Source organism: Aythya marila (genome assembly GCF_965140915.1).
Source record: "Aythya marila genome assembly, chromosome: 2".
In the NCBI taxonomy this organism is placed as follows: Eukaryota; Metazoa; Chordata; class Aves; order Anseriformes; family Anatidae; genus Aythya; species Aythya marila.
The window spans coordinates 86,092,567-86,106,271 of record NC_139043.1 but is presented as its reverse complement, the minus strand read 5'-3'; the positions used below and the strand labels follow the sequence as shown (position 1 = coordinate 86,106,271).

At 40.5% G+C, this 13,705-nt stretch overlaps 1 protein-coding gene across 1 annotated transcript; it reads right to left on the bottom strand.

The window, feature by feature from the left end:
- Positions 1–516: 516 nt before the first annotated feature.
- On the bottom strand, positions 517–10,472 carry LOC309875705 (uncharacterized protein C7orf57 homolog; the record flags this gene model as incomplete). The annotated part of the gene is made up of 6 exons (XM_082755378.1): positions 517–593; positions 2,572–2,708; positions 3,748–3,848; positions 9,124–9,286; positions 9,416–9,524; positions 10,298–10,472. The coding sequence occupies 6 exons, from the start codon at positions 10,470–10,472 to the stop codon at positions 517–519; spliced, it is 762 nt and encodes a 253-aa protein (XP_082611504.1).
- Between the last annotated feature and the right edge of the window lie 3,233 nt (positions 10,473–13,705).

The window sequence follows — 13,705 nt, the reverse complement described above, 5'->3', positions numbered from 1 at the left end:
TGGGCACTAAGAAGCCATCTTTCCAATGAAGGTTTGACTTCTTTTCTCCTGCAAGTAGCCAGACCAGTTCAAGTCTTTCTCTTTACATTTCCTCCCATACCATGCAGTTCTCCCTCACTGTTTTTTGTCAGAGGTGACAAGCATAACTATAGTTAAAGAAACCTGTTGGTTTGGACACATTGATATTGTACATGTATATAGTCAAATGAGCAGCAACAGGACAATACTATTTGACAACAGCAAGGGAGCAGAAGTCTGGTGTAGGAGAGAACTTTAGTTTTGCTCTGTATATATAAAGAAAATCCTAGGCATATGCACTGACAGCTATTCTTTAGAATTTGCTGTCATCAAGCACAATAAAGTTCACTCCTGTTATAAATGAACTGAGCTACTCAATCAGGGATGAGTTCAATCGTTAAAATAATCTAATCAGACAAAAGTAAACCAACAAAGATGTAAATAGTGGACTTTATCATAAGCCATATAATGCCTTACTTTCCCCAATCATCTTTTAAGTTACTTATTACATCCCTGAAACTCTGGCTTCAATTCACTGCTTGCAGGTACTGATTCAGACTGTGATGGCTCTGAATCTGCAATAAAAAAAGATAAAAGTAGTTGTGATAACCATACGAGTAAAAAGGTCAACTAACATTTAGTTTCTCTCAGTCACGTCAAAATGCATATAAATTCCAGTACTTTAATTTTTAACTAAGAATGACAAGCTACGTGGAAAGTCTGCAGTATGACACAAAACTGTAAACCACCACAAGTGAGTTATACATTCATATGCGCAACGGGCTGTATCTCCTGTCTGATATGTCTTGGACTTATATTATGAAGCAGACAACAGACAAAGCTCCACCTCAAAAGGAAGCTGTAAGGTGCTCATGCTGTCAATTGCTTCCAATAAGCAGACAAAAGTACCCAAGTGCTATCTTCAGCACACACCTCAAAGCACAAAGAGGGTGAAGTCAAACTGAATCAAAGTACAACATGTCTTTATGAAACCATGCTTCTGAAAGCATTAAGAACCCTCCTTTTATACTGAGACAAGAAACAGAATGACAAATAAGGGCAAAGCTGGTTTCACGTTATTTAGCAGTTTGTAAAAGAAAAGCCTCTTGAGAAGCATCTCTATATTAAAGTATGCAGCATATTGATTTTTCATCAGTCTTTATACAATATACCCATTATTTTATTCTATGTTTGTGATATAACCGAACCAGTATCATGGTTATTCTGAAAATCTTCAGTTTTCTTTATACCCCAAATGTCCCATTTGAGGCCCACTTCCATTATTTTTGAAACTAAAATACATTGTTTGGGTTTTTTATTTTTCATTTTTATAAATTGGGGTTAGGGTTGGAAAACATTGGAGAAGACCTCCAAGATCATCAGGTCCAACCATCAGTCTAACACCACCAAGTCCACTGCTAAACCATGTCTCTATGTGCCATATCCATGTCTCAAACACCTCCAGGGATGTTTACTCAACCACCTCCCTGAGCAGCCTCTTCCCATGCCTAACCACCCTTCCCATAAATAAATCCTTTCAGATATCTAAACATTCCCCTGGCACAACTTGAGACCATTTTCTCAAGTCCTATCACTTTGCATCTGAGAAAAGAAACCGACACCCACCCTGCTACAACCTTTCAGGTAGATTGATGAGGTCTCCCTGCAGCCTCTTCTCCACACTGATCAACCTCAGTTCCCTCAGCCACTCCTCATTAACACTGTTGTCTATTCCCTTCACCAGCTTTGTTGCTCTTCTCTGAATGCATTCCAGTAACTCAATATTTCTTCTAGTAAGGAGCTCAAAACTGAATACAATCTTTGAAGTGCAATTTTTTGTATAAAATATATAAATTCATATATTCTTCATATATTTACATATGAAGAAAAAAATATGGTAGATATATTGTTTTTAACGTTAATGGAAGACCAAAAAAAATCAATTCAGGAGGTGTTGATTTGTCATAGAAATTAATTTTACTAGCCACTAAACTTTCCACACACTGATCTATCAAGTTCAAGAAAGTCATGTCAATCCACAGCATATAGACAAGCATTCACTTTTAATCCAATAAAACTGTTGCAAAACCAAAATTTTTAATCATGTGGACATATTTATTTATTTATTTTTTAAGAAAAGGTGATCTGTTTCATATACATGAGTATGGATGACAACTCTAAGTTCTCAGAAAAAATAGTAGGAAACAAGGACTATTCGAAAACAAATAGCAACTATTTTACAGTCTGCTTAACTTCAAGGAGGAGGATAACTGTGTCTCCTCAGTACTTTACAAAAAGAGCCATTGGATCAGAACAGAACATACTTCTACAACTGCAAAGATGGAAAAGAAAGCCATGAAAGCCCCTGCCTTTGCTGACTACAAGCAGGAGGGCACTTTCCCTAAGCTGTCTGCAGGGTGCTGTAAGCCAAGCACGGTAACTCAGTAAGTCTCAGCATACTTAAAGAGAAAGAATCAAATTATTCAGGCCACCCATAATTCAAATCCAACTAACATTAAAAGATTTAAAAGAAACAGCTTGCAATAATTTTACCTGTGGACTGCTCACTGTTTTCTGAAATTTCTTGAATCTTTTTTTTCCATGCAGTATGTTGTTGATACCAGTCAGTCCCGTAACCATTGCTAATTAATTTGCTAAAGTTTACTGCTTCGCTTTTTCTCTGAGCAGGCCTGTAAATCAAAACATGTTAAATAATAGCATAAGTAAAACAAAATTGGGATTAAGTGGAAAGAATGTATTTTGAACAGAAAAAGTAATAGCCTTAAATAATATAACTTATTTGTAAGTAACAGTACATATACATGCTATATGTCATCATCATAGGAAAAAAAAACAAAGCACGCAGCTGGGACTGATTCAGTAAATATACATGTAGTTTTAAATGACAAGAACCATTCATGTTATTGGAACTTCACATGTATAATACTGGCATAATTCTGGCCTGCTGACCAGAAAAAGTTAGTGAGAAAGAAAAATCTAAGCAAGAACGTGTAAGCTGAAAAGGCTGATGACACACATTCTGCATTGTTTAGGTTTTATCTCAAAAATTTGCTCATAAGTATACATTTCATTAGACATTTCAATCACACATTTTGCATCATTAACATACTTCCAAAACAGACTATTTTCTGATGTTTATCTCTAATCTGTTTTTAACACAAAGTACTTTGGAGCAATTCAGCTGTGCACACAGATTAGTGTTGTCATCGCTCGCTTAGAAGACTAATTATCTTCCAGGTGTTGATAACAGCATGTCTGCTGGGCCTGACCTTCCATTAGGCTACAGCCGATGTGATTTCTGAACATGGTACTCCTACCTGTGCCTCTGTAATCTACGCTCACAGAATTAACAATGCACTCTAATAGTTTGCATCTGTTCACTGGTATTAACAACAGATAATTTAGAATGCAGTAAAAGAGTACTTAACTACACGACAATATTTTACCACACAACTGTATGCATACTTTCCCTAAATAAAAGTTTTGTAAATAACTAAAATAATAGCTTTACTGTATAAATTAAATTCCTATTTAACATATTTCACCACTATAGATGGTGGCAGTAAGTAAGTTTAGTAGCAGTAAGGATCCGGAAAGGCCGTGCACAAATTCTCTAATCTCTGCAAGTTCCCAAGCAGTAATATTACTTGCATGCACATAGGCTTGCAGGTTTAGGAGTTTAATGAATTTCATAAACATGTTACTTACATAGGTGGAAAGGAAAGCCTATTTTTCCCACTGAATTCCTTGTTCATAGCAATACTTGGCGTTCTGGTTGGACACGTAGTGTTTATAGCTGGGAGCTTTACCTGAATGAGAGAGATCTTAACTTAATAAAAACAATTATAAAAATAACTAAGTGGTGTCAGAAGTGATAGTTATATTAAAGGCCCCAAAAAATCATCAAGTTGTACTATCGTAGGAATATTATTTCAAAAAGAGCGAGCAGAGGAGTATAGAGGAATAGAAAAAGATTTAAAAGCACCTTAGTTATACCAGGTAAGATCAGCTGTTTGTTCATTATGTCAGTAATGACAAACATGCTCATCTATGAGCTTTTCCCTCACAGTACACTTCTACCAAAAGTTAGGCTTCAAATTCAAACTAATTCAAACAATTGCAACTTCTCATCTTGGCATATTTCCCTATGTCCAGTGCAAGATAACATCCCAGTCTTAATGAAGCCAGGGGGACCAGAAACTAACTTCCAGCCTAATTTAAAAAACAAAACAAAACAAAAACATAGGACATCTCATACAATGGGATGAGAAAGCAATGGTGGTATATGAATTTGAGGCTTGAAATTCCAACAAATACAGATGTACTGAGAAAAGCCTATAAGAGGAATGTATATTTTATTTTTATTCTTTATTCATTATGTCCTCATAAGAGGACACCCAGAAAGATGGTGAAGGGACACCACAAACTCTAGGCCTCAAAGTCAGAGAACCCAAAAAGTAGTGGAAAAACATTAGCAACACACATCAACACTGTTTATTTTAACAGCTTTCAAAACTAACAGCTGATGAAGGGTCAATATACTTCCCTCTCAAATCAAAGCACTCAATTAAATATCCCCAGTAATTCCAATATGTTTCACTGAGAGCTACTTAGAGAAAAAAAGCAAAAAAGAGCAACAACAAAAATTCTTCAAAGACTATGTACAACTTCCTTCATTGCATAAAAAGAAAGAGTGGGCAGGAATCCTCAAGATGGTGTGTACAATTTTCAAAGCCTATCAAGAAAGTGTTTGTGTTGTTCTAATATATTCCCTTAATAGGAACCTACATATTATTTGACCACGCTTTTTTTTTAAAAAAAAACTTGCAATACAGAAAAGTACCCCATAGAATAAGAGCCTGCTTGCAAAATAAATTAAGGTAACTGGAAGTGAAATATATTGTTCTGTAAATTTAAAAGTACATTAAAGATAAAGATACTTTTCACCTACGTAGACATTCCTACTGCCATATAGTTAACCTAAAAGAGCAAAAATTATGAACAGAGTGCAAAAATTAGATGCATCATCATCAATTGCAATTGGATTGTGGACACTAAAAACAACTCTAATGAAAACATTCATGATGAAAAGCTTCCAAAACAGATGTAAACACACCACAGACTTTCCCAGGACCCTGTGCAGATTTTGTTTAGAAAGGGCAAAGTATACTGTTGTTTGAATACATCTGACCCACGAAGAAGCCAGTAAAAAATGTAGACATGAATGTTTGAAGAGCATAGTTTTCTTTTTTTCTGGGAACAAATGAAGCCTAGTGCAGTTCTACTTATTCTGAAACAGAAAGTCAGTGATGAAGTTCCTACACACTTCAGAACCAGAGTTGCACCAGAATAAAAATCCCAGAATTTCAGCTAAACAGAATGATGTTTTATTGAAGCTTAAAGAGGTGAAAAACTTGAATACCCATCGAAGAAGAGATGACACTGAAAAGAGCATGCAGTGATGCTGGATTAAGACTGGGGTCTGTTGTCCAAAATGACAAGTTTTTTTTTTTTCTAAGAAAAAAAATCAGCTGCCTACAACTGCTTTCAAAATCTGTGAATGCTCATCTGCTGTGGCAGCCCTTTTTTGCTTTACATTTCAAAAACACTTCTGCTGTGCAAGAAGAGTCACTGCTTTTTTTCTCTTCAGCATTAAACTGCACCATTTCAGAACTGACACACCATGGAAGTTCCAGATGGAGGACTCTGACAAGCCTCTATTCAACAGCCACTGAGCTTCCCAAATAAAAAGCAAACCGAGTTTCCCAGAAAAAGCAAACTATGTAGGACATTTTCCACTTGGCTGAAGTGCTCTCTCCATTTGTGATGATACAGTTAACAACATAATCTAAGAGTGACTACTTACATTTACAGCATTTGACTGTTACTGCATGCCTAGGACTGCTAACAAAAGGGGTCACTCCTTTTAATCCATGAGGAAGGTATCATTTCAGAAACACTTAAAGTCCTTTATCTTGTTTGTGCAAATGCCTGACAGCTATGACCTCAGACACAATGTATTCATCTTACTCTCTATGAACACACATTTATTAATTTCAGATTCAGGAAACACTAACTGTAATTTGTAAAGCAACTACTTCATTTATACCCAACAACTCATGATGTAATATAGTCATACCATGAAAATGTAAATGTATTTGGTTGTGGTTTTCCTCAGTGAAAACCCTGACCTCAACACTCTTCCACACGCATGGGTGGTAGGTACAATAGATACTTCCTATTAATATGGAAAGCTGAAAGCACCTGAGTGAAATCCTGGTTCCCCTGAGATCAAGGGCAAGATTCCACATTACACTCCAAGGACATATTTGAGGTTAAATCCTGACCTCAGGTGAGTAATCCTTTTACTAGAGCATGTACATATATACATATGCATGCATACACACAGAGTCCTGTACATGCGTAACGCAGAATCCTGGAAAAATAAAAAATATTTTCATTCAAGACATAGAGCTCCAAAATAACCACAATTATTTGATAAAAAAATCTGTATTTTTCACCAAGGCTAACATTAAAGGAACACCATACCGCAGCTCTCCAGACCTGTCCTTCATTAGGAGCAGCAGAAAACTGCAATCAACATAGCAGAAAAACAAGACCAAGAGAATATGGACCAGAAGCACAAAAAGGAAATTTTGTCTTCAAGGTGTACAATTTAGCACAATGGTAGCGCTTTACCATTACAGATACAAAACGCATAGCCAGATCTCTTGATTGCATTCTTCAATCTTTGGAAGGAAAAAATGGCAACATTCAGAGATGAACAAATTGCACCTGGGCACGGAGAAAAGCCTCTCATTCCTCCACAAACACTCATAACTGCATATCAACCGTGAGCAAGATATGAACTACTCTTTGCAGGAATACATAGGCTTAAGTGTTTGGCCAAGAAGCGTTTACTACAGAAACCAAAGGCTCACTCAGCACACCACTAGTAAAACTGCCATAAGAAAAAAGCTCAACAGAAAACCCTACTGGCATTGCTTACTCTTACTGACAGATAAGGGATGTATACCTAGCAGAACTCAAGACATTGAGTTAATTAATCTCGTACTAATCAATGTATTGCAAAACCATGAAGATTAATAAGATGCAGTGACAGCCATAACTTGAAGAGCAATGGAGATTCTAACACTTCAGAGGAACATGGCATAAATGTTTAAAGCTCCAGAGCAAGGGCCCACTCGGGAACAATGTTTTCAAACTGAGTACAGCAGGAACCCTTAGAGGTTAAAATGTTTTTGCAGTTGTCCATAAGGACTCCCTTTGGGATTTCCCTCCATGATTGCATCATACATCTCTCTTCTTAAGGGCTGCCTTATCAGGCTGGACTGAATAATGTTGTCCAGACATTCAACATCACCTAAATACTTGAGGTAGTTTGCTACTGCACTGTCATTATTTAGTCAAGCAGTAAATTGAGTATTGCTCAGAATTTTTTCTGTGGTGGTTTTGAAATGTCTCTCTACCCTTCATTATACAAAATGTACAGTGAGAAAACTAAAAACAAAGACTGTGTGGTAGGGCTAGTTGTATTGTCTCACTGGGAGAATCTTCAGGAAAGTGCTCTGAACAAACCACAGAATAGAAACCTCTAATAAAAGGAAGGAAGTAGAAGTAGATGCAAAAGAAGCATCATGTGATGTCTCAAGGTATATGAGACACTTCTTGTGAGGGTACAAAAAAGGTACTCTGCAATAGGACAACCATTTCAGAGATGGTGGTGTGAAGGGGGGTGAGAAAGCTAAGGCATGAGCCACAGAATCTGTTATCTGAGGCACCTAACTATAGAAGAGTAAAGTTTGGGAGTTAGTACCTTAGACAAAATTCAGCTTCCAAAACAGTAATATAGATTACATATTAGGGCCTCTACAGATTTGGAATTTGAGCTGAATAAGTACCATTTATTCACATTGTACTCAGTGATAAATAAAAAATTTATGAGAACTTTCATGTACAAGACTGAATGAAACAGGGCCTTGATCAAATTCCACACCTAGCAGAAAAAGACCTTCCACCAGTCCCCACATGGACTTGAACTACACATACCATTACCAAAATCAAATTTGTCTCAGAGCAGTAAAGACAATGAGTTCTTAAGTAAGGGACCACTTAATCTGCCTCACATTTTGATCCTCTAGAAGGCTTCCATGGCAGTTTGAGTTTCAAGTGTCAATGCCCTGAGACTGACTGAAAAAAAGTTTCACCTAAAGGCATCAGCAAGTTATACCTGAAGCACACATTATGTGCATGACTACTTCTGCAGGCTAAGATGACATTCCCAAGCCTGTTCAGAAGGACAACATATCCCCATTGACACAAGACATCATTCTGAATTTGCACTTGTTACTCTCCTCAGCAAAGGTTAAGGACTTTTTACTTAAAATGTCCAACACCTGCGCTTGTAGTTAAGTGGAAGCGATGTACTAGTGTTCAAGTACATCAAAAGTCTTTCCATGTATATTCCAAAGCAATATGGCAACTGAGGCACCCAGGACTACAGATTTTTTAGGACTACTATAGGACTACTATTTTTTATAAAAATGTAAGCCTTAAATGGGCAGGAGGGGAGGATGAAAGATGGAGGATGGGAGATGGGGTTTTGTCCTCTAAACCTAAAATCATCACAGAAAAGTTTGCTCTAAGCATAGTTTGCCCTACATTCATTTTGTGGTGGATAAATCTTCTGTTCATAGGCAGCTAGTGTAGACTCTTTCAGGACTCCCTCTTGAACTTTAAAACAAACCCTTTTTTCTGAACAGCCTTCTGTTCCCTCCTCCTCCTCCTTCTCATTCCTTCCTCCCCCAGGACTGAACAAGAATTCGATTCAACAGAAGTGAATTTCAGTAGAAACACAGCATAAGAAGATAGAAACTAATTCCCAGCTTTCATTTACACTTAAATATGTGCACGTGCAATTGGAAATTGCATATCTGGTTCATACGCTACACCTGCAACACTTAAACATAATTTTACTACACTGCAACTTCCCTTCGTAAGAACCAACAAATTCAGTCAGAAGCATCTGGACAAGCTCTGCAAACAAAGCCATCTCCGTCATACCTTTTTTTTCTCTGCATTTTCTTTGTCCTCAGCATCCCGCTGCCAAACACTTTTCATATCGAAATCGAAAGGCCCTCTTCTTGTCTCGTAATTATTACTGTGATGGTCATCAGCATTGAACTCTTTGTGAACCATAAAATCTGGTAGAGTGGAAACATAGTTCCTGCAGACAGATGTTTAACACTTGTTTTTACCAGGGATATGTATTTTTCGCTTCATTACAAAATAATTCTGAAACACTGACAGATGAAGAGAGAACCCAGGAAGTTATTCAGGCTCTTGGCAGACCTACCGTGGCTCATTGGCTGCTGGAGGATTGGAGCGGTGTGAGTACCAGTCAGGCACAGCGTATGCTACTGGAGATGACTTGCTTGTAACAGGAGCGTAGTGCTTCAACAAGTCTTAGGATGAAAAGACAAAAGCTGCTACTTTTCTGACTCTTATTCTGGTTATAAAAGCATCATCTTTTCAGGCTGCTGTTTTACCAAGAAGAGACACCTTTTAGTATTCACTAAGTAACATCTGTCTTCCTTGGTTAAACAGGCAATCAAAACCTTGCAGCACCATGTTTCATTTGTACCCTTATTTATCTTCTAAAAGTTTTGACACGTTTCTGCTGGTGTCTGTTAATTCATATTCCTGTATTTGTCATCCTGCTCTAAGTGTGCACGCCTGCCATCTGTTCAAGTCTCTTAACTTCTCTTTCTCAATAATGGAAACAACAAAAACATGGAGTGTCCTGGTACAAGAATAGAATATACACAGAACCGTAACAAACTGGATGTCATTAGAAAAAAAACACCTCACAGACATCTACCAAGCTTTCTGATAACAATTCTTTGTGACAAGACTGTTTTTACCAGACTGTTACTTAAAGAGCCCTAGCATAAACTGTAAAGACCTATCTCAAATGCAGGTAAACTGCCAGCATTTTCCAAGTAGTTCAGACAAAATGCAAAACTACCTATTTTGACAACAGGTAGTTAATTCAATACACAGGTGTACATTAGGTGTACATTACAAGCAGACCTCTTATGTCACAATTTCAAATACTTTTTCCCCTAGTTTAATTTCAGAAGATTCTTCTGAAACATCTGCAAAATTTTTCTGCCACAAAACTCATGGAAAACCAAAGAAAATAATGCCAGAACAAACAGCCAGAAAAGTCACACACCAGGTCGGCCTCCTTGCTTTGCCAGCCTTACATAAGCTGAATCAGTGTCTTTGATCCATTTCCTGCGGCACCCAAATGTCCCTTCATTGGGAGCTTTTGCAAGACCTGGAATCTGGGATGTTGGAGGAAGTGGGATATCTGAGTTCATTGGTTTCTCTGGTCGCTTCGTGGGCATCTGGTAATAGCATTCTGTAGTAATGGAAAAGAAAATATCATAAAATAAATAAAATAAACTGTTAGCATCCCTTTTTCAGGCAACTATCAAATCTAGTCAACCTGAAATTTGAGCAACATGCTGCATTTCAGCATGAAGGTAGAAGACAAGGATTCTTTATTCAAGGGCACATCGCAAAGACAAATTCTGGAAGATCATATTCAACAAAGAAGGCCTTTGTTTAAGCTTTGAAATAGCATTCAGGTTTTCATAGAAAATGTTCTAGTACAGGGCACCACATATATTCAGGCAGCAGACCATGTCAAGGACACCAAGAGCAGAGTCACAACAGACAGCTAGTAGCAGTTAAACCTTTTGTTTCCTTTCCTCCACATCTACCACCAAATGCAAGGGCAGCATTCTTATTTGTCCATTTCTAGGTCTTCATTTGTAAAATAATCCAACCTGATCCCCAAGTCATCCCCTCCTTAATAAAATAAGGTGAGTCAAGCCCTCACCAGAAATACCGGTTTCTCAACTTTCTGCATGCAAAAACAAACAAGCAATCAAACAGAAACATCAAAACACTCTACAAGGAAGGGAAATTTCCGTAAAGGGAAAATGAGGTGGCAAACGGAAGAAAAAGACAATCTAAGGAATTAGGCTATGAAAGCCATACAGACTTACTGCGATGACTCCAAATGCAGCAAATGCAGTTACCTAGGTGTAAGTAAACTATCTTAAGGCAGACATCCTCTCCGGGACCTACTAGGCAAACACAAATATGCTGAAACTCACTTCTAAACAAAATGCCCTAAAGAACTCACTTTCACTGGTATCAAGGGCAAAGAGCCATTAGACTGTTTTATTTCACTACACTAATTGGTCCATCTGAAACCGCTCTACCTCATTATCCCAAATACTCTCATTCATTTTAGTTTGCTGGATTGCCAGACATTTGGATCTCTACTTTGATAGTTTAAAATTAAAGAGCATTTTTCAAAGAAATAAGCCCCTTACACAGCTTATTTACAAGGGAAAATGCCCGCAGCTGATTGAAAATCTCCTCTCTTTGAACAGACTGAACTCTACTGGGATTCACCCATGGTGTATGGTGTTTGTGGTTGATATTTTTTCCCACCTGACAACATCTAGAGGATCTCTGCAAACCAAAGGGATGTTCTAATTCAGAGTATTAGGAGGTGGGACCAGCAGCCAGGCTTAGAGCCTCGCAAGCACTAGAGGAAGGTAAGCTAGGTGGGATCTAGCCTGTGAAGACAGCCTGGCCATGGGGCTCTCACAGATGACCTGGAAAAAGGCAAATGCTCAGCTCCATGTATACCCCCGAGATCTTCCCACCAAAGCACCGGAAGCCTCGCCTGACGCCTAGGGACAAGCTCCTTGCTTCAGACCTGCATCACTATAAAACAAACCGCACCGCCTGCTGCCTAGACGTAGGGCACTCAAGCCTCAGCCACGTCTGCTTCCAGCTACCAGGGCGGCAGGCTGCAGGCACCAGAAGGGCACGGGGCTGGAAACGTGCCCAGGGCCCCTCGCCGTGCCACCACCACTCCTTCCACAACCAGAGGCAGGAGGCGGGCACACAGCCCGGTACTGGGCAGCGACGGCACCGGGCTGTGCCCGGCCCCGGCCCCGCTGCCCCCCCCCGGCCGCAGCGCCACGCCCGTCCCTGTGGCAACGGGGCGGCTCCGGGGCCGCGCCGCGCCTCCAACGGCCGCCGCCGCCATCTCGTGGCCGCCCGGGTGCGGGCGTTCGCTGTCCGCCTGTGGTAGAGGAGCAAAAAAGAAGTTAGCCAGGGCTTGTGTGTGACTTCAGGCCGCAGTGTGGCCAACGGAACAGAGGGAAAAATAGGATGAAAAAGCTTGTGCGTCGAGATGAAGACACGGAGATCTCCCAAAACTTAATATCACAGAAAAAAGAGATTGAACTGGGGGAACATTAATGTAATTTATTCCCAGGTAAACCAGACAGCTCTCCCTCAGGATCACCATGGAGCCTGATTTGATACACACAGGTGTATTCTGGGTGGCCCCAGTTCCTCAGCACTTGCAGCTTTATAGAATCATAGAATTACTAAGGTTGGAAAAGACCTTCAAGATCATCTGATAAAACCATCACGCTGCTACCAATGTCACCCACTAAACCATTTCCTCAAGAACCATGCCCAACCTTTCCTTAAACACTCCCAGGGACGGTGACACCACCACTTTCCTGGGCAACGCTTTCCACATCGTTTCCACATCGGTTTGAGAGGAGGCTCCGTGCTCCTCTCTGGACAGGGTGCTTCACAACAGATGGAAGAGCGGGCTGCCTGACAAACTGTGGGCCCGTGGGAGCGATGGTGCCTGTGGTGCTCTCGGACCTCAGCTGACTCTGGGATTCCCCTGTCGGGGCAGAAGAGCTTGCCATGGGGGCACCTTGCTCAGAGCCTCGCCAGACAGCTTGGAGGAGGTCGGGTGATCTTTGGAGGTGCTCCGAGGGACAGCTCTCCTTCCCATTGCTTGGGACAGGCTGCTGGCTGACACGCCTTCCCAAGTTCTTCTCCAGCTTCCGTGCAGTTGCAGACTGAGAGCTCTGCTCCGATACGGAGCTCGTCATCCCGCTTGCCACGGTTTTGCTGTTTGAAGTGGCCTTTGCTTTCATTTCCCTCTCCAACTTGTCCTTCACTTCTTCAACCACATGAAGGACAATGGTTCTCACATAGGCCTGCAGTTCTGTGTGCAGCCGCTGAACTTCGGAGACAGCCTTTTGGATGCTCTCCCTCACAATCCTGCGACTCAGTCATGAGATCGGGGCAACTTTTCTCTCTGACTTGCTTCTGGGCTCTGCTCTTCTTAGTCCCCACCCTTCCCTCATGGCCTCCCTTGAGAGAGGCACCTGGGATGGCTGTGGCTGCCTCTCAGAGGGATCAACAGTCAGAAGCGCCACGATTTCAGAGTATGTGCAGTTGTAGCCTTGCTCAAACCGGGAAGCTGCAAAGGATTCCAAAGCGTCGCAGACACTTCCAACGGCTTCTTTGGTGGCTTTGTCAAGGATGCTCCCTCAAGGGCTTCCCTTGGTTTCTTTTCTTCCAGCTTCCCCACTTGGGAGGCTTTCCTGGCCCAGGGCTGCTCCTTCTGCCGGGCTTCTGGCCTTGGCTCAGACGCACTGGGCGTGCCGGATTCCCAGGACTTCTCAAAGACCTTCATCATGCTCGCCACAACCTTCTTAGCCAGCAGTGCAATTTCACAAGA